Raw genomic sequence first — 21,516 nt, forward strand, 5'->3', positions numbered from 1 at the left:
GTTGTCCCCTGCCCCCCTCCTGCCCCCCCAAACTCCAGCGGTGGCTTTTCTGTATACTGATTCCCATTTTGGATCTTTGCCCTTGATCTCTCTGCCTGGAATCCCTCAGCTATCCAGGTGGTTAGCCCGTAAGCGGATTTCAGCTCCAATTTCACTTTCTCAGAGTGTATATCTATCCCATTGTCAACATGTTATTTTTTAATCTTCACCTGAGGATATGTTTTACTGATTTTAGAGAAGGGGCGGGGAGGGGGGGAGAGAGAGAGATAGATTGGTTACCTGCCTCTAGTATGAGTCCCCACCTGGATCGAGCCCAAAACCTAGGTATGTGCCCTGACCCAGAATCAAATTAGCAGGCAACCTCTGGGTGTACAGGACTACAGTCCAACCAACTGAGCCACACTGGCCAGTTCTCAACGAGTTTTGTAAAAGTGCTTATCATCAGCTGATCTTTTGCTTCTTTTAAAAACTGCCAATTTTCCACCCTGGAATGTTAAATTAAGAGCGCAGAACTTGTCTTAACTACGGTATTTGCCGGGAACCAATTTAGCATGTAATAATTACAAGAGTTTCACCAAAAGGTTGGTGAAGCTTGGGTGGCTCAACAAGAGTGAGCCACATATGTAGTTTACCTGTTGGAAACGGCTAAATGGCACTTCCCCCAAACCTGAATAGGATTGTTAACTGCCAGACAGCTCAGGGCATTTTATTGCCTCCTGTTGGCCAAATACCTGAACAGCTGTAGGCTATTCCCCAAATTCACAATGCTTTTGTAAACCCTTTGAAACCTTACCCTTTGAATTGTATTATTTCCACCTTGCCTTAGGACAAATTGTGTTGAATAAAAGCACAGGTCATTGGTCAAGGTAGGAGTCTTTAGTTCCTTCAGCTGAAGCTCCTCTGACCCCCAATGCCTTTCAAAATTATCTTTCGTCTTTGGACTTTTTAATCATCTACATGCAGCCCCTTTCTCCAGAATGCTGAACCCTTTGTAAGGCTGGGAAAAGAACCCCGGCAGGTATTTCCGGTGCACACTAACAGCTCAATAACTATTTGCTGCCCTGGCCAGCCTGGCTCAGTTGGTTGGAGCCTGATAGGTACACTAAGAGATGGTTCATTCCCGGTTGGGGCACATACCCAGATTGCAGATGGATCTTGGTTGGGATGTGTGGGTGAGGCAACCAATTGATGTTTTCTCTGGCATCAATCTTTCTCTTTCTCTTCCCCTTCCTCTCTCTAAAATCAATTAAAAATGATAAATAAATAATAAATTTAAACTCATGCTTTAAAAAATAACTGTTTGCTAAGAAAATAAGCGGGGTGCACGTGCCCTACACAGGAGAGCCACAAGCCCGGCGTATCTGGAGGCTCACATAGGGCACAATCTGAGATGTGCAAGAGAGCTCAAAACGGTTTATTTCAGGGAGGGGTGGGTCGGGTGGGCGTCCAGCGGCGAGCAGAGTGGTCAGTGGAGCCTCATTGAGGGGTGCCCTGCGGAAAAGAGAACGTGAGAACGCAGCTGGGGAGCAAGTAGGTTCCCTCTAAAGCTCCTGGGCACGGGGTCCCACCTTCTTCCTGCAATCGCCACAGAGGACACCAATGGCCGCGTTCACCACCTGCACCCCACACAGCACAAGCTCCAGGCACGAGGCAGCCACCAGCAGCGAGAAGAGCGTCACATGCCAGGTGACCACGTTAGGTGGCTCCTCGCACACATCCCACTGGGTGCAGTTGAGCAAGTAAGAGCCTCTGTGGATCCGACAAGGTCACGTGAGAGACGGAGGTCACCGCGGAGAGCCCCTCTCCCGGTTCCCCGTCCTGAGCACGTGCCAAGGGGGCTTTGCAAAGGCCTCATTAGGCCCACGTGGAGGAAGCGCTCTCCAAGGCAGGTCCGGCCCTCGTGGGGAGAGACACAGAATGGGGTAGTGAGTGCGCAGAAACCGGCTAAGCCTTACTCGGTCTCTTTGAAATGGTAGCCCCAACTGCTGTCCTTCCTACATATGGGTCCATTTCGGAGCCCGGTTCCGGATACTGAGAGGCAATAGATGGCTCCAAGCACCCCTAACGCCGAGCAGAAGACCGATCGCAGCATCTGGACGTGGAGTGAGTGGAAGGAGAGGTGAGTCGGCCCCGCCTAGCTCCTCCCTCCTCCCCCTATACATTTTCCTTCAAACCCCATTGCTAGGAGTTAGGTTAACCCTAAGAGCCAGCGGCTGCGGAGGTTCATGGGGTTGTAGTCCCCTCTGATCAGGCCCATTGAGGTCTAAGATTTGGCGGGGGTGGGGGGGGGGTGGGAGGTGGAGTGTGGTGCGCGCTGGGGTAATGGGGTTGGGGTAGGGCGGGGAAGAGGTGGATCCTGGGTCTGCAGAGCAGGTGGTGCAGCTAGGAAGAGGGGGCGTGGCTTTAGGTTGGCTCTTTCTAGACCTGTTCAAAGACGATCCTGGATCCCCTCTGAATTTGGATCTTACCCTGCAGCGATTCCCACAGCAGCCTGCACCGCAACAGCCCTTGCCCCCTGCCCGGACGGCTGCAATTCCCGGACACAGTACCTATGGAACAAAAGTGCGTGTAACAGCCAGTCCCTCCAGATCCGCAAGGCTAGTGGCATCAGTGCTTTCCTCCTCCCGGAACCTGCCTGCGATGTCTTCGATGTCCTCAGCCCTTTGGATTGTAGGAAGAACTTATCTGATCTGTACTTCTCCTGATTGTAGCCTCCAGGAGGGTAGGGCCTAATAATATATTCCCAATAAATCTTGACACATGTTCGGTGCTCAATTGAATGGGAGCCAGGAGGCCTGGGTTTAATGCTAACCCCAATGCACTGCACACTCCACAAATAGATTCATCTCTCAGGGTCTCTGTTTTGTTCTCTGTAAAATGGGTCTGCTATACCTACCTCACAGGGCTGATCCCATGATTTTTTTAAATGAAGTAACAAGTTGACTGGATGTCAAGACTAGCTCAGAGTAAATGCTCAATAACTGTAACGTCCCTCAACAGCAGGAAGGAATGGTGGTGCTGGAGTGTCCGGGATCATGATGGTGGAGGGTGGAGGAGAATGTTAGTGGAGGCTCTGATGGGAAGTATAAGAATCCCCAAGAGCCCTGACCGGTTTGGCTCAGTGGATAGAGCGTGCGTCGGCCTGCGGACTGAAGGGTCCCGGGTTCGATTCCAGTCAAGGGCATGTACCTTGGTTGTGGGCACATCCCCAGTGGCGGGTGTGCAGGAGGCAGCTGATCGATGTTTCTCTCTCATCAATATTTCTAACTCTCTATCCCTCTCCCTTCCTCTCTGTAAAAAAATCAATAAAATATATTTTTAAAAAATCCCCAAGATACAGCCCTGGTCCTATTTGTCTTTCTTTCTCCCTGTGGCCTTCCTCATGGAGCCCATCTCCTCCAGGGCATCAGCTTCTTCCTCTGCCAATAGTCACCTCCTAAATCATGCCTCCAGATTCAAATCTAACTGCCTAAGGATATATGTTCACTTGAATGACTTGGTTTTAGCTCAAATTCAGCCAGCCTCATACTGACCTCACAATTTATTCCCCAAATTCATCTCCCATCAACTTCCTTTTTTTTAAAAAAACATAATTTTATCGATTACAGAGAGGAAGGGAGGGAAGAAAGACAGAAACATCAATGATGAGAGAGAATCATTGATCAGCTGCCTCCTGCACACTTCACACTGGGGATGGAGCCTGCAATCTGGGCATGTGCCCTGACAGGGAATCGAAACCATGACCCCCTGGTTCATAGGTCAATGCTCAACCACTGAGCTACGCTGGCTGGGCTCCCATTGACTTTCTTGTCTCCATCACTAGAGCTATCCTCCAGATTACCCAGGTTGGAAAACTTGAATCTTTTTTTTTTTTTTTTTAAGGCCAACCAAAAATTTTGGTTGCCTCCCCCACCAAAAAAATTGGGAGAGATGAAAAAACTTGAATCCTTTACACCCAGCCAGACTTCAAATCCTCTTGACTTTTCCTTCAACAGCTTTTGAATTTGTTAGTTCTTTCTTTTTCTTCAAAGAAAATCCCTAATCATCTCCCACGAAGATGATGTTTTTAGCCCGCCTACTAGATTGCCTATCTCTTTTTAAAATATATATATTTTATTGATTTTTTACAGAGAGGAAGTGAGAGGGATAGAGAGTTAGAAACATCGATCAGCTGCCTCCTGCACACTCCCTACTGGGGATGTGCCCGAAACCAAGGTACATGCCCTTGACCTGAGATCCTTCAGTCCGCAGGCCAATGCTCTATCCACTGAGCCAAACGGGTCAGGGCGAGATTCCCTATCTCTTGCTTCAGGCCACCCCACACTCCATCCTACATGCTACCATTAAGCTTAAGGTTTTTTTTAAATTATTTTTTAAGTTTTATTAGTCTTGTATGCTCACATCCTTTAGAGTCTCCTCAAAGAGTAGCTCATCAAAACGCAACTCTGGAAAGGCATTCCAGGCTCCTTGATTTGGCTCCAGCCTTATCTTTGTTGCACCATGCCAGGTTCTTTGCCTATCTCTCATTTCTGGAATCCCACAACTGTCTTGATCTCTGCCTCCCTGTGAACCTTGTCTGGCCCACATCACACAAAGCAGCATTTTGTTCTTCTCCAGGGGAGGGGCTGAGAGTTTTAGTTCTGTTATGTGACCTACTGCAACCTCACAGAAACACCTGCAGAGTTGAATAAACTTTTCACCAGACACTCTCCCCTCCTCTATGTTTATGGTAGGTCTAGGGCCAGGGCCAGTGTTTTTTTTTTTTTTTTTTAATCCTCACCTGATAGAGAGAGTGGAAGGGAGAGAAGGAGAAGGAGAGAGAGACATCAATGTGAGAGAGATGCATCAATTGGTTGCTTCCCACATACACCCTGACCAGAGCCAGGGATTGAACCTGCAACCCAGGTACATGCCCTTGACTGGGAATCGAGCCCTTGACCCTTTGGTGCATGGGCCGAAGCTCTAACCACTGAGAAACACTGGCCAGGGCTCTAGGGCCAGTTTTGGCCCTCTGGCTTAGCCTCTCTGGTTAGGTCACTTACTGGGAAGCTCCTGGATCCAGACACCTAGAATTGCCTTTGGGTTTATAAATTTTGAATGACCTATCTATTTGATATTCTTACTTTTTCAGTCAAAGTGTTTCTTTTTGTTATCTGAATTTCTCTGTCTCATTCTCTACTCATCTTAATAAAAAGAGATGAGTAATTGTAAACACGGGAGGAAACACTGAGTGTATTGCTCTAATCTGCTTACTTTTCTCCAACTCCATGGCCACTGGCCTCGTTCAAGCCACTATCATCTCTCCTGGGCAACTGCAGTGACCTTCATCCCTCCATCTGGTTTTTCAGCATCCACTATTGACTTCCCACTCTCCATTCTCCACATAGCTGCAAGAGGGATTTTCTTTAAAAGAATAGTTTATTTATAAATAAAAAAAGTATAGTTTACTGATTTAAAAAATTTTTTTTTTAGAGAGAGTGGAGTGTGCAGAAGGGAAGGGGGAGAAACATCGATTTGAAAGTGCAACATCGATTGGCTGCCTCCTGCATGCCCCCTAGTGGAGACTGAGCCCAAAACCCAGGCATATGCCCTTGATGGGGAAATTGAACCATCAACCTCCTGGTGCACTGGACAACACCCAACCAATTGAGCTACATCGCCAGGGCTAGAGGGATATTCTTAAGCCCAATAGGGTATGGAGCAACTAGAACTCTAATACTTTGCTAATGGAAATGGACTTAGTATAAGAGCTTCAGAAAACTCTTTGATAATATCTAGTTGCACTGAATACTAGTATTTGCACACTTAAGAACCAGCAGATTTACTCCTAGGTATACATCCAACAGTAATGCAAACATTTATTCACCTAAAGACATTTTCAGGTATCTTTATGGTAGCATTATTTGTAATAAACCCAAGTTGGAAACTATTCAAATGTCCATCAACAGTAGAATGCTTAAATAAATTGTGGTATATTCACACAATGGAATGCATAAGAAATAATAAACTACAAATACATGTAATAATGTGGATGACCCTCACACACATAATGTTGAGCTCAAGAAGCCAGACACCAGACACAGGTGTCCACACTGTATGAGTCCATTTATATAAAGTGCCAAATGGGCAAAACTAATCTATGGGATAGAAGCCAAGAGATTTGGGACTCTTGTCAGTGGAGGTAGTGTCTGGTGGGAGACACACCTGGGATTCTGGTAATGACCTGTATTTTGAGTGCTGAGTGTATTCACTTTGTAAAAATTCACTGAGCTGTATACTGAGGATCTGGGCAATTGTCTGTATAACTTAAAGAAAAGTTCAAAAAACAAGTTTAAAAAGTTCAAAAAAAAAATAACATGTCCTTCAATCATTTTCTGTTGTACTTAGAGAGCAAAATTCAAATTTCTCCTGTGGCTTTCAAGAGTATATATATTTTCTCTGGCCTCTGCCTACCCAAGATCTCATCTCATTTAACCTCAGCTGCACTGGCTACCTATCCGGTCCTCAGATATGTGAGCCTGTTCCTGCCTGGGGCTTTGTACTGTCAGTCACGCTGTCTGCCATGCTGATTCTTTTTTTGGGGGGAAGGTGTGTGTCTCAGTTCAGACATCACCTCTTTGAGGCCTTCCTTGAAAACACTATAAGAAGTGGCCCTCGATCTTGCTCTACGAGTTCTCTATTGACAGCACTGGATGACACCCAACCAATTGTTTTCTTTTTTTAATATATTTTATTGATTTTTTTACGGAGAGGAAGGGAGAGGGATAGAGAGTTAGAAACATTGATGAGAGAGAAACATCAATTAGCTGCCTCCTGCACACTCCCCACCGGGTATGTGCCCGCAACCAAGGTACATGCCCTTGGCCAGAATCGAACCTGGGACCCTTGAGTCCGCAGGCCGACGCTCTATCCACTGAGCCAAACCGGTTAGGGCTGCTTTGTTTTCTTGGTAATACCTACTCCTATCTGAAATCATCTTGCTCATTTATTTACTTTTTTTCAAGTGCCTCTTAAGTGCATGGCTCTGGTCTAGGCACCTGGCACACAGCAGCCGGGGTAATGTAATGTACCTGATGTAATGAGGCTTACGTTCTTGCTTCTGTGATACCGTGTGTCTCCCCGGTGGGAATGCCAGCTTCAGGGAGAGCAGGGACCTCGCCTGTGTCCTCATGGCAGAGCACGGACCAGGTGAATAGATTTGAAAAAGCCTTCTCAAGAGTGGCTCCAGGCATGAAGGGGGGAGGAAGACAGCTGGGAATGAGCACGTTGAGAGGGCATCCTCAGGGATCTCCCCTGACGCAGGCTGGTTAGATTGTGTGGTTTAAGCTGGAGAAGAGCATGATGTGTTGGCAATCTGAGGTGACATCTCAGAGAGAGTTGAGGTCAGAGGGATGGAGTAGAGTCCAACAGCCATGAATCCATGTGGGATAGGGAGTAGGAGCAAAGACCCCAGAGGGTAAGAGGAGATTGGTGGATAAAGAAGAAGAGGTGGACCTATGAAAGAGATAAAGAGGAGACGTCTCCCAGAAAATTTTATCTGTCAGCTATCCTGAGAAGTGGAACTGTGCTGGGTGGGTCTTTCGTCTTCATCCCATGAAGATATTAAACTAGCTTGATCTTCCAAAGTTCCTCTAAATGGGGAGGGAGTTGCAGGGTGGGAAGTAGGAAGTCCAGGGAATCTGTGTCTCCCACTTTTCCTGAGAGATTCTAGTCTCCAGGAAGATGTGGGGGCACCTTCTTCATCACCCTGACCTAGGTTTGAGTTTATCCTTAGCTCTGAGCACAGAGGGGGCATTCAGAAATGTGGGGTGAGGCCTAACTTGTTTGGCTCAGTGGATAAAGCATCGGCCTGTGGACTGAAGGGTCCCAGGTTCGATTCTGGTCAAGGGTATGTACCTTGGTTGCGGGCACATCCCCAATAGGGGGTGTGCAGGAGGCAGCTGATCGATGTTTCTAACTCTATCCATATATATATATATATATATATATATATTTTTTTTTTTTTTTCAAATTTCCGTTTAAAAAAAAAAGTGGGGTAAGAGTGAAGAGACATGGAGACTGGGGAGGATGACACCAAGATGAGAAATAGAATGACTAATCCGTGACACTGCTTCCTGGCTCCAGACTTTATCAAAGCACCCCCCCCCCCCACACACACACCCATTATTATCTTGCCCTGATAACCTCCCACACAACCAGCTGCTCCTTCTGCCTCAACCTTTGTGGCCTCCAGCATCAGCTCAGTGGTGGGATGAGGAGGGGCAGGTAGGACATACTCCCTTCCCAGAAGGGAAGCTGCTTAGAGCAGTGAGGCTCCTTTCCTTCTTGTTCCCCTCAGACATTCAGCTCAGGACCCTGGGGCTCCTCCAGCACCTCTCCCCAGTGCTCAGTGTTTGGGACCAGATCCAGGTCTCACCGTACCACTGCCATCCCTTCCCAGGCAGCTGCCCGTTTCCCTCTCTCCCTCTCCCTCCTGTTCAGAACCCCTTAGAGGGGCACCCAGGCCCCTGCCTCTCTAGCCTTCTCACCAGCAGGCCCCCGCCGAAGAAGCCAGCCATTAACCAGACTTGCAAGCTGAGGTTCTCGGTGTTGGTCCAAGTGGTCTTCCCATTAGGCACCAGCAGGAGGGCGTTGGCCACGATGCAGACAAGGGAGAGGGTGATGAGGGAGAGCCCCACGAAGCGGGCACACTTTCCCGTGCACATGGTGCGGTGGTTGGACAGGCAGTGAGTGAAAGTGAGCCCGGAGGCCGGAGGGGAGGAAAACAAGCCTGGAGCAGGGAGCAAAGGTCAGGAAAGAGGTGTGGCAGAAACTAGACAGGCAAGATAAGGGAGAGAAGCAGGAGATACAGGCAAAGAGGAGGTAGAGGTGGTGGTAATGGGGGTGGGGGAGATGTTGGGGGAGGGGACTGCTGTCTGTGAGGTGAAGGGGAGGATGTGGTGGAGACGGTGGGGGAGCTTGATACAGAGGAAGTTGCCTGGGGTCAGTGTGTTCTTCCTCTTTTCCCTGCACGCACCTCTCCTCAGCCCCTCTGTTGGCTACTTACCTGCTTTGTGATTTAGTCAAGCCCCTTAATTTATCTAAGCCTTAGTTGCCTTATCTGTGTAGTGGCACTTGGCTCACAGGCTGGCTGTAAGGATTAAATGAGACAATGTAAGCAGTACTTTGTAAACTAGGATACACCAAGCAGCTGTATGGTGGCCTCATCATTCCCATCAGTCCTGCAGGGAGGTTTCCGTCTGGAAAGAAACTAAGAAGATAGTAGTGGATATTCGTTGTTCTTTCATTTCTTCTTCTCCATATTTGTTTATCAAACCCTCTTCCTGTTGGGCTCTCAATGGAAGCCTGAGTGGTTAGAGCATTCCATTCCTGGCCTCAGCGTTTGACTCAGCGATGGCCACGTGATCCAAGCCAGTCCCCTGAGAATTATTTTCTGTTTTTGTTGTTGTTGGCAATCTGAGGTCCAAGAAGTTCTGTTTTTGTTGGGGAGCTGAAATTGCTGATGGCACATTGGGTGTTAGAAAGTGAAGTCAATCCAGAGGAAAGAACATTCAAAGGATGGAAAGACACTAGGTCTGTTGATTATATCTTTGAACATGCAGATTCAGCTATGCCAGAAGCCCCATCATCCCTTGGAAAGTTTTGATTATGTGCAGCAGTTTGAATTGTATTTCTGCCGACTACTACAAAGAGTCTTTATATATATATATATATATATATATATATATATATATATATATATATATATATATATATATATATATATAAATAATTTTTATTGATTTCAGAGAGGTAGGGAGAGGGAGAGATAGAAACATCAATGATGAGAGAGAATCATTTATTGGCTACCTCCTACACGCCCCCTACTGGAGATAGAGCCTGCAACCCGGACAGATGCCTTTGACTGGAATCAATCTGGGACCCCTTAGTCTGCAAGCCGATGCTCTCTCTATCCACTGAGCCAAACTGGCCAGGGCTACATAGAGTCTTTTTTATAGAGAGCCCATGCTGTGGACAGGGCCTTGTTCTGGAGACTGCGGGGATTCAAAATTGCATGCATGAGACTCAGATATGGGCCTTGCGAGCGAAAAAAGAAGAGTGAAGGCCCAAGTAGGATGTGGTAGTGCCATGGAAGAGACCAGGGCGGCAGGAAGTGCTGCAGGACTTCAGAAGGCAAGTGATGAGAATGTCACACAGAAAGTGGTATCCAGCCAGTGGCCTCTGCTGTCGCTTGTCCTGGCCATCCACTCAAACTACAGAGACATGAAAAATGGAGAAAACTTACCCCTCAAAATGAATGCCAGAATGTTAGAGAAATTTTTACTATTTCTGAGACAGAGGAGCTACTATTTATGAATCAGAGGATACCTGAAAAAAGAAAGTGCTTTGAAGCTCTCCCCACTATCTGCCTCTGATTCATAGACAGCTATTGTAATACTGATATTTTGTTTGGCTTTTGTTGTATTGTTTAATGCTTAAAAATTTCTATGTTGTTTTTGGATGTTCTTTTCATTAACTTTTCTGTGTCTTATCATGAGTTGTTATTTTATTTATTCATTTATTTATTTACTATTCTCTTGTGTTTTAGAAGGCATCTCTAAAATCCTGATAGTGGTTACCTGTAAGTGTTGCAAAGCGTCCTTTAACTTGTTACCCTGCCTCTCTCTGAGAAGACCCAGACTGTCATTATCCCAGCAACTTCCTTTGAGGGGGTCTGTACAGATGATTTTCCATGCTTATTAGCTTTATAGCTTATGGCTATATAACCAGGTGATCCTGTGGTAAAAATGGAATTCTTTGCTCCAGTTCCTCAATCCTCCATGCTTTTTGCTATGACAGTTGTTGTCCCACCCACCAGAGATAGCCTGTACCTCCCGCCATATGGGCACAGTGGAATGTGGGCAGAAGTGACGATATCCCAGTTCTGAGCCTAGGCCTTGTGCCCCGTCACTGCCATGGGAATAACATGCCCAAGTTAACCCACTGGTAAAAGGAAGGTGTAAGATACAAGGAAAAGACCCAGATCAGATCCCAGCCTATATCAGCTGACCTCCAACCAACCCATGCATGTATGAGTGAAATAAATGCTCATATTTGTATGCCACTAAGACTTTGTGGGTGTTTTTTTTTTTTTTTGTTCCACAGCAATAGCTGACGGATACAGACCCCATTGTCTAGGCCACAGCTGACTGATCCAGGTATGAGTAGCTGACCCATAGCCAGAGACCTATGAGGTAGCTTGAGGCAAGAGCTCTGCCCAGCAGAGGTACCTCACTTAATGATGATTTATCAACAAATGGGATCTTTATTCTTGGGAAACTTGAATGTGAGACAACCTGAGAGAGTCATCAGAGGGAAGGGTGGCCCCAAGTTAAAATAAATATGAAAGCAGGGAGGGAGCAAAAGTCACGAGGAAGTTAAAACCATAAATAAACAGAAGCCATAAGGAAGAGAACTGTGAATTAAAGGTACATCTCAGCAGAACTGAAAAGCTACCTGGAAAGGAACCCGAGCTGGTCTGGCCTGAGATTTCTCTGCAATGGCAGAAGACAAAGGAGCAACACACATAGTAACGACAGTAAAAGAAGAAACAACAACAACAAAACCCAAAAGCTATCATTCAGTTGTTGTATATATATTTAAGTTGCTTTTTGTGTGTGAAGGGCAACAGAATTGCATTTCTGAGAATGCTTGGGTTTGGAAATATCACTGTTTTCTCTTCCTCCCCCTCCTCCACTTTCTCCTCCTTCTTCTCCTTTTAAAAGTATTTTAACTTACCAAACAATGAAGTAAAATAGAAAACTCCAAAATGTGAAAGTCTTGGCATAATTGTAAATAAGTTTCATAAATCTAGTTATGAACTGAATGTGCCATGTCCAGGGGCCATTTTAAAGAACTATATCAGGAAAAACCAAGTTTACCAGAACAAAAAGGATATTTCTTGGTTTAGGTCATCAAAACTTCCAAAGGTAGAACTAACTTTCAGGTATGATTCATGAAAGAAATAACTGATAAGTTGGACTTCATTAAAATTAAAAACTTCTGCTCTGAGGGGACTCTTTCCCCCTCCCCACATGGGAGTCTGTGTTTGTTCTTCAATAAATTTCCACCTTTGTTAATAAATAAATAAGTAAATAAATAAATAAATAAAAAACTTCTGTTCTGAGAAAGGCACTGTCAAGAGAATGAGAAGATAAGTCACAGAATGGGAGAACATATTTGCAAAAGACACACCTGATAAAGAATTGTTATCTAAAATATACAAAGAGAGCTGCAGGCGGAGCTGGAACCCCCTGCTTTAGCTAGATCGCGTTTCTCCAGTATCACCTCAATGAACAGGGAGACCGGTCTATACCCTGAAGAAGTTTGATCCTATGGGACAACAGACCTGCTCGGCCCATCCTGCTCGGTTCTCCCCAGATGACACATACTCTTGACAATCACCATCAAGAAATGTTTCAAGGTTCTGATGACCCAGCAACCTCGCCCTGTAATCCGAGGGTTCCTTAAATGTCATGTCTCTCCTGCCACTTGCCACCCCTCGGAGACTTTCCGAAACCAAGCTGTCCACTCTGTGGGCCTTGAAGCCTTCTTACCCCCCTTGCTCTTTGGAATCCAGTGTCATCATGACCTTTGATCATGCTTGTGCGAAGCAATCGTGGCAGCACCCCCCTTAAAGGGAACAAGTTTGAGTCTTCTTTTCCTATTTTGAGTCACTGCCAGGTTATTAAAATGATTTGAAAGAAAAAAAACATACAAAGAACTCTTAAAACTCAACAACAATAATAAAAAAACCCCCTGATTAAAACATTGGGCAAAAGACCTGAATATATACCTCACCAAAGAAGATATAAAGATGCTGGGGGTTGGGGGCGGCCAGGGAGAGGTCAATGGGGGAAAAAGGAGACATGTGTAATACATGAAACAATAAAGAATTTAAATTAAAAAAGAAAAGAAGATATAAAGATGACAAATAAGCATCTCAAAAGATGCTTACAATCATGTCACTAGAGAAATGCAGATTTCCCTGCACACCTATTAGAAAGGCCAAAATCCAAAACACGGACAACATTGAATGCTGCATCACCAGCGCCTTTGATGGCACAGAGGACAGTATGGTGTGGAAAAACACAGACACTGATAACATTCAGAAAGTGATTCAGAAGAGTCAGACCCTAAGAAATTTTTGGAATATTTTAACCAATTTATTTTACTTACAGTTTTTTTTCATGTATGTATCAGGATAATTTTTTAAAGGTTCTAAAAGAGCTTTAATTAACAAAAAATAAAAAATTTGAGTGTTAAGCCCTAGCTAGTTTAGCTCAGTGGCTAGAGTGTTGGCCTGTGGACTGGAGGGTGCCGGGTTCGATTCCGGTTAAGGGCACATGCCCAGGTTGTGCGCTCGATCCCCAGTGGGGGGTGTGCAGGAGGCAGCCGATCATTGCTGTTTCTATCTCTCTCTCCTCTTCCTTCCTCTCTGAAATCAATAAAAATATATTTTAAAAATTTTGAGTGTTAAGAAAGCATTGTGTTGGCTCTGGCCGGGTAGTTGAGTTGGTTAGAGTGTTGTCCCGATACACCAAGGTTGTGTGTCAGGGTTGGGGGTAGGGGGTGTCATCAACCACATGGGAATCTGCGCAGCATCTGCTCACCCTGCCCCAGCTGTTCTGGGCCAACCTTTAGGTTTGCAGGTGGCAGCTCTGGTCCAGGGAAGACTTCGGGTCCCGTAGCCTCTGGATTGTAAGGAGGTAAACAGGTTAAGGGTACAAATGTGGGCCAGGCCTTGTGTATAGCTTGATTTATACATTAAAACACTTAGACGTAAGATATGTGGGTCTTCATTTGTACTACTGTCCTGGGCCTTACAAATGTTAGCAGTGGGCCTGTAGGATATACTACTAATAATAACTAACATGATAATAATGGCTATCCTGTATGCCAGGCTCTGTTCTAAGTATTTAATATATATTAACTCCCATAATTCTCATAACAAACCTACAATTGGAATGATAATCATTAGCCTTGGTTTGCAGATGAGGAAACTGAAAGTGTCTGGATGGGAATCCAGGCAGTTTGGCTCCAGAGTCTGTGCTGTTGACCGTAATGGTTTGTTGTCTCCACTCAGAGAGGGGAGCCTCTTGGAAGAGGCCTGAAGGACAGGACAAGACAGCCTCGTATTGAACTGGAGGCAGAGCATGTTCTGGGTTGAGGGACAGAGCATGTTCTGGGTTGAGGCTCTGGCAGAGAAGAATTGCATTAAGGGACCAAAAGGCCCTAGCCGGTGGCTCAGTGGTTAGAGCATCGGCCCACACACCACAGGGTTGCGGGTTTGATTCCTAGTCAAGGGCACATACCTGGGTTGCAGATTTTTTTTTTAAATTTTTTTATTAATTCCAGAGACGAAGGGAGAGGGAGAGAGAGATAGAAACTTCAATGATGGGAGAGAATAATTGACCAGCTGCCTCCCGCACACCACCCCCATTGGGGATTGAGCCTGCAACCCAGGCATGTGCCCTGACTGGGAATTGAACTGTGACCTCCTGGTTCATGGGTGGTTGACATTCAACCACTGAGCCACACTGGTCAGGCTGGGTTGCAGGTTTCATCCCCAGCCTTGGTCCAGGTATGTGCGGGAGGCAACCAATCAATGTTTCTCCCTCACATCGATGTTCCCTCTCTCTCTCTCTCTCTCTCTCTCTCCCTCCCCCCCCCCACCTCCTTCCCTCCCATCCACTGTCTCTAAAAATAATGGGGGAGAGGGATCCAAGATGAGGGCAGAGGGGTAGGCAGGGGTTAGATCATGTAGGGCCTTGTGAGGCCTTTAGAAGCCTTGGGGCGGGGTGGGGGGCGTTTAAGCAAGGGAGTGATATGATTTTATTTTAGTTTTTAGAAGACTGTTTTGGTCGTGTCCAGGGAATGGACTGTAGAGGGGAAGGGTGGAAGCAGGGGTTGGGAACTATCACAGTGGTGCAGGTGAGAAATGATATAGATGTGGAGCGTGGGGATGTGTATGGGGGGCAGTGGGCTACTGATGGATTCAATGTGGAGGTAATGGAAAAAAAGAAGGAAACCAAAGATGAAACAAAACTAAATTTCAGGCTTGGGCAAACAAATGAATAGTGGCTTTGTTTCCTGAAGTGGGGACATAAAACCATGGAGGTGAAAGGTATGAAGGAATAGCTGAGAATAAGAGCGATGCTTTTCAGAGGACTCCACTGAGGATGTCTCATAATGTAATCTGGGGAGGGGGTGGGGGTTGAATGATCTCTTAGCATGGTAAGGCCAGAGTTATCAGGTCCTGAGAATTAAGGTCCAAATGAGGACCACATGGAGTCTTTAGGAGAGAAATAGTCCCCAGATGGTGGCGAGTGTTTGAATTCAGATTTTTCTGTAGAAAGGTTGTGAATATAGCCCCTCTCCTCTCCCCTCTCACTGCTGAGACACCTGGAGACCAGGGTACCAGAGCTCACTGTCTATTCTCACCCTCCACTGCATGTTTGTGGTGAATAGACACTGAGGCCCACTGGGAGAAATGCATTTGACTGCAATATTTGCAAGACCCAAGAAGGTATTGGATAGATTCTTTCCATAGGCAAGAAGGGGTTGGTTTCCTGAGAAAAGGGCACCAACTCAGCAGAAATTAGGAGAGAATTGTAGAAAGAGGCAGAGTATTAAGAATGAGGAGCCATCTGTGAGTATGGGGCAAAGAACCAAGTTGCTAGAGTAGTAGCTCCATGCCCAGTGTCTCTCTCCTCATTATCCCCAGGATGAGATATCAAAACATTGCAGTCAAGACTGCTTAATTTCTGCCCTGGCCAGCGTGACTCAGTTGGTTGGGCGTTGTCCCATGCACTGAATGGTTGCCGGTTTGATTCCTGGTCAAGGGCACATGCTGGAGTTTTGGGCTAGATACCTGGTAGGGGTCATGCAGGAGGCAGCCCATGATGTTTTGCTCTCACATCAACGTTTTTCTCTTTCTCTCCCTTTCTCTTCCTTTCTCTCTAAAAAACACAATAAAATGTTTTCTTAAAAAAAAGAAGACTGCTTAACTCCTTATTAATGTAGTGTATACTCACTTCAGGGGTGCTAGCAAGGAGGACTCCTGAGCAGGGGAAGACAAATGTCATCTAAGAGGTGTCAGTCACCATATCCTCATTAGGGACAGTGAATGGCAGGAAAGAACTGCCAGCAGATGGCAGCCCAGCACGGAACACAGGATGCTCTGTCTTCTATTGGTTCCTCTTGGGAGGGTCATTAGAGACACTGTGGGAAGATGAGAGGGGGCTTGCCACATGGTCCCCTTTTCTTTGAGTTATTTTGGGTAATGTATTAGTTTGCTAGGGCTGCTGTAACAAAGTACCACAGACTGGGTGACTTAAACAACAGAAATTGATTCTCAAAGTTCTGGGGGCCAGAAGGCGGAGATCAGTCAGGATGTCAGCAGGGTTGGTTAATTTAGCTTGTAGATAGCATTCTCCTTCCTGTATCCTCATGTGATCTTCCCTCTGACATGTCAGTGTCCAAATTTCCTTTTTTTATAAGGATACCAGTCATTTTGGATGAGGGCCCATTGTAATGACCTCACTTTAACTTATTTAAAGAACCTACCTCTAAATAGTCACATTGGGGGTTAGGACCTCAAATTATAAATTTTGGGGAGCCACATGAACGATAATGGGCAAATTTTTCTTACAACCACAGGGCCAGATTAGAACTATCTATATAGTATATAAAAGCCTAAGCGACTGTCCAACTGTCCAACCATCTGACCATCCAACCAGTAGCTATGACTCATACTGACCACCAGGGGACAGATGCTCAACACAAGAGCTGCCGAGCGTCTTGGCAGCTGCGGTTCTTGAGTGATGCAACCAGAACCAGAGAGGAGGGAGCCCGATTCTGGGGTGCATACCCGAGAACTGCCCTCTCATAATCCGGGACCCCTAGGGAAATGTCGGAGAGCCTGTTTCGGCCTGATCCCACAGGCCAGGCCGAGGGACTCCACTGGTGCACGAATCTGTGCACTGGGCCTCTAGTGATAATATATATTTGTAACCTTGATTTAATCAACATTATCTGAGGAGAGAAGGAAAGAGATATGCTTAACTTCTTAGAGTAATTGGGGAGTATTAGCATGTTATTTCACTCTTGACCCCCAAGTCAAGAAATACAAGTTAAGGATACTTTTGAAAATCTTAAAGGGAACATTAGAGCAATAAAAAATAGGTTATATGCCTTCCAAAGCACCAGAAAAGATAAAATAGAAGAAAACTTAACCCACATAACAGAAGATAAAGCATCAAGGAATCATAAAATAAGATGACTATACCAAATATATAGGTCAAAACAATTCATGTGAATATTTTAAACTCTTCTATGAGAAAATTATTGTTTTCAAATTGAGCTAATAAGTAAAATTCTTTCAACAGTGGTTGCTTCAGAGGAGGGAAATAGGGTAATGGGAGACAAGAGAGGAAGGGAAATTACTTTTCACTTTTGTGAAAAAGTATTTTTGTACCTTTTGAGTTTTATTATTAATGTGTTGCTTATCCAAAAAAAGCATAATAAAATTAAACTGTATTGTATAGATAGTGTTTTGTTCAATGGTCACTTTATATTGATATGGGTATTTTTATAATGGTTATAGACTAGCCATAAAACCTTCAGGCACTAACTCATAGTGTATTGAAATATATAAAGCCAAAATAGTTAGAAACACATTGGGTAACTTTCAGAAATATAATAATAGTGGGAAATTGCAACATAACTCACCAGACTCTGGCAGATGAAGTAAGAAAAAATATACAAAAGTATTAAGAATCCAAAATAAGCCCTAGCCTCAGTGGATAGAGCATCGGCTTATGACCAAAGGGACCTGGGTTCGATTTCAATCAAGGGCACGTACCTTGGTTGCAGGCTCCTCTTCGGCCTGGGCCCTGGTCAGGGCTCATGCAGGAGGCAACCAATCGATGTGTTTCTCTCACATTGATGTTTCTCTCTGTCTTTCCCTCTCTCTTCCATTCCTCCTAAAAATCAATGGAAAAATATCCTCTGGTGAGAATTAATCAAAAACAAACAAATAAAAAAATCAAAATAATAATAATTATAAGGTTTATTGGTTAATTAGCCACTCATTCAACAAATATTATTGAACGTCTGCAATACCAGGCCCCTTGCCGGATACCAGGAATACAACAGTGAACATAGATATTCTCCATCCTAAAGCTTGCATTCAAATTATATGTACTGAAGTTTGTATCTCATAGATGGAGAACACACCTTTTTAAATGCCAATAAAAATTTACAAATATTGACCCATTAAGCTCTGAAAGAAATACCAAATTCCCCAAACCTGAAATTATCTTGGCCACATTCTCTCACCACAATACAATAAACTAGCAACCTCTTAAAAACCCCAAAACTGTCCTAAATAATTCTTTGATAAATGCGAACATCCAAATTACAAAGATTATTATAAACAATGAGAATGTATCTTGGCAAAACTTGAAGAATGGGCATAAATAACACCAGATGATTATTATTTTTTTTAAAGGCCCTTCTTTTTAAAAAATATATGTTTTTATTGATTTCAGAAAGGAAGGGAGAGGGAGAGAGAGATAGAAACATCAATGATGAGAGAGTCATTGATTGGCTGCCTCCTGCACACCTGGCACTGGGGCTTGAGCCTGCAACCTGGGCATGTGCCCTGACCGGGAATTGAACCCTGACCTCCTGGTTTTTATGTCAATGCTCAACCACTGAGACAGGCCGGCCGGGCAACACCAGATTATTAAGTATATATGATTAGCCAGCCTTGTTGCTAGAGAGTTATCATATATTGCCTTATATAATTTTCACAACAGCCCAGCATAGTGCCCCTGTTGTATCTGCTGAATGTGTGTATGAGGCCCAGAAAGATTAAGTAACGTGCCTAAGACCACCCAGCTGAAACTAGTCAAGCTGGGACTTGGACTCCAGCCTGTCAGACTCTAATTCTTGTGGTTGTAACTGCTGTGCTGTGTGATCAACACAATTGATGAAAATATGAAGCGGGGAAAAGCTAATGATTTAAGCCAGCTTTAGACAAAACCAGTTTCCCAAGATTTTTTGCATATCTGCTTGTTATATCTCTCTTTCTTCCCACTCTCCTTTTCTTTCTTTCATGCAGCAGAGATTTATTGAGTTATACTGGGCATTGTTCAACATGCTGGGGAGTCAGTCGGAGAGGGAGACAATAAATAAACAAATAAATATATAATTTTAGGTAGTGAACAGTGTTATGAGGAAAAACATAACAAGTTAAGGAGACAGACTAACAGGTAATGAGGACTATTTTAGTTAGGGAGGTTAGGAAAGGTTTCTCTGAGGCAGTGATATTTAGGAAAAAGGAAAATTTGGGAGATGTCTGTGAGGAAATGAACTGGGCCTGCTGTAGACACATCAAGAATTGCTGACTGGCCCTAGCTGGTTTGGCTCAGTGGATAGAGCGTCGGCCTGCGGACTGAAGGGTCCCAGGTTCGATTCCGGTCAAGGGCATGTACCTTGGTTGCGGGCACATCCCCAGTGGGGAGTGTGCAGGAGGCAGCTGATCGATGTTTCTCTCTCATGGATGTTTCTAACTCTCGATCTCTCTCCCTTCCTCTCTGTAAAAAATCAATAAAATATATTAAATAAATAAATAAAAAGAACAGTCAGTACTTTACTTTAAAAAAAAAAAATGCTGAGTGGGAGCTTGGTGAGTGACAGAAGAGCTGGAGAGGTAATGCAGGGCTCTAACCCTTGCTGGTCATGTTCATAATAGTAATGAACAATCAGATCTAAACAGAGAGAGGCAGAATATGAAGTGCTATCATAGATGACATGGGGAAGTCACTGGAGTCTGGAACAGTGGCAGACATGATCTGCTTTAGGTTGTACTGTTACCCTTTGTTATGAGGAGAATGGACTGTGGACCGGTAAGACTGGGGTTGGGCAATCATTAAGGAGGTTCTTATAGCAGCCCAGGTGAGGAATAGAGGTAGCCTGGACCCATGTGATAATGGCAGAGATGGTGAAAAGTGACAAGATTTGGGAAATGGTTTGAAGATACAGCCATTGGGACCTGCTGAGGGTTTGCATGCATGGATAAACCCTAAGATTTGGACCCAATTATGGGATGGTTGGTGCTATTAATAAACATGAGGAAGTATGGGAAAGATAGGTGTGTGGGGCAGTGGTAGGGAAGTGAGTGTAGTAAGAGAACAGAGGGTAGAGGAAGAGAAACTTGTAAGAGGAGGCGGCACTAGCAAAAGGATCCCCTGGCATGGTGGGAGGAAAACAAGGAAGTGAGATGTCCTGGAGGCCAAGATAGAGTTTCAAGGAGGGAGTGACAACTCCATTAAATGCTGCCAAGAGGGTGAGTACTGTCCATGGATTTGGCATTACCTCAACAGGGGTGCTTTCGTTGGAGTGGTGGGGATAGGAATGGGGAAGAAAAAATGTCTAGACATTTGAGGAACACATTCAACATGAAAGACCCACAAAAAAATAGAAAAAAGGGAATTTGCAGGGACTAGACATCATAAGAAGCACTGGTGGGAAAATGAGTAAGTTCTAGTTGCTTCCCTTTTCTCTATAAAATAAAAATTAAGCTCTAGCTGGTTTGGCTCAGTGGATAGAGTGTCGGCCTGCGGACTGAAGGGTCCCAGGTTCGATTCCAGTTAAGGGCATGTACCTTGGTTGCGGGCACATCCCCAGTAGGGGGTGTGCAGGAGGCAGCTGATCAATGTTTCTCTCTCATCGATGTTTCTAACTTTCTATCCCTCTCCCTTCCTGTCTGTAAAAATCAATAAAATGTATTAAAAAAATAAATAAAAATTAAGATCACAGCTTGGACTAGTAGCTCAGTTGGTTAGAGCATTGTCCTGATATGTCAAGGTTGTGGATTTGATCCCTGATCAGGGCACATAAAAAAAGTATCAACCAATAAATGCATAAATAAGTGGAACAACAAATCAATGTTTCTCTCTCTCCTTTCTCCTCCCTCTCCCTCTCTAAAAATCAACTAAAAAATTTTAAGATCACTAGCTGAGGATGGTGTTGGGGGGGGGGTGCCATTTGAGGAGAGAAGGAATATGTAGTCATCATTTCAGAGAATAGGAGAGAGAATAGGAAACAATAAGATTGTTGGGCAGTACTAAGAGCCTACTTGTGACTTGCCATTATAAATTCAAAGTGAGATCTGTTAGCACAGTTGTTTATCTCCATCTACGCTTAGTAGCTCAGGGAAAGTCTCATTGCTGATGAGTGTGGTTTAATCACACTTACAGTCTTGCAAGTAAGATGGAGGGAGAAGGACAAGAGAATTAGAAGTGTATGCAAAAGAATGATAATAGTAATGGCCAGTCAGATCTAAACTGAGTGAGGTGGAATGTAAAGACATGAAGAGGGTGGTGGACAGTGAAAATGTGGACTGGTCAACAGACTAAAGAGCCCCAAGCACGTAAGGATTGTTGAACTGAGGGTGCCAGATGGGGA

General features: G+C 44.7%; 1 protein-coding gene and 1 pseudogene across 3 annotated transcripts; one reads left to right on the forward strand and one right to left on the reverse strand.

The window, feature by feature from the left end:
- Positions 1–1,387: 1,387 nt before the first annotated feature.
- Positions 1,388–8,737, reverse strand: TM4SF5 (transmembrane 4 L six family member 5; the record flags this gene model as incomplete). Of its 2 annotated transcripts, XM_080679680.1 has the most annotated exons (5): positions 1,388–1,491; positions 1,569–1,749; positions 1,956–2,092; positions 2,469–2,549; positions 8,529–8,737. In XM_080679680.1, 5 exons carry the CDS (start codon positions 8,703–8,705, stop codon positions 1,477–1,479), a joined length of 591 nt encoding a protein of 196 aa, XP_080535806.1. The 2 variants fall into 2 exon arrangements, with proteins under 2 accessions (XP_080535806.1, XP_080535805.1); XM_080679679.1 differs by lacking the exon at positions 1,388–1,491 and having other exon boundaries at positions 1,542–1,749; positions 8,529–8,705.
- Positions 8,738–10,128: 1,391 nt separating this feature from the next.
- On the forward strand, positions 10,129–12,637 carry LOC308252584 (H/ACA ribonucleoprotein complex subunit 3-like; annotated as a pseudogene). The gene is made up of 3 exons: positions 10,129–10,203; positions 12,307–12,490; positions 12,620–12,637. The product of its transcript is annotated as an H/ACA ribonucleoprotein complex subunit 3-like (transcript).
- The last annotated feature ends 8,879 nt before the right edge of the window (positions 12,638–21,516 follow it).

Source organism: Plecotus auritus, assembly GCF_963455305.1.
Source record: "Plecotus auritus genome assembly, chromosome: 7".
Taxonomy (NCBI): Eukaryota; Metazoa; Chordata; class Mammalia; order Chiroptera; family Vespertilionidae; genus Plecotus; species Plecotus auritus.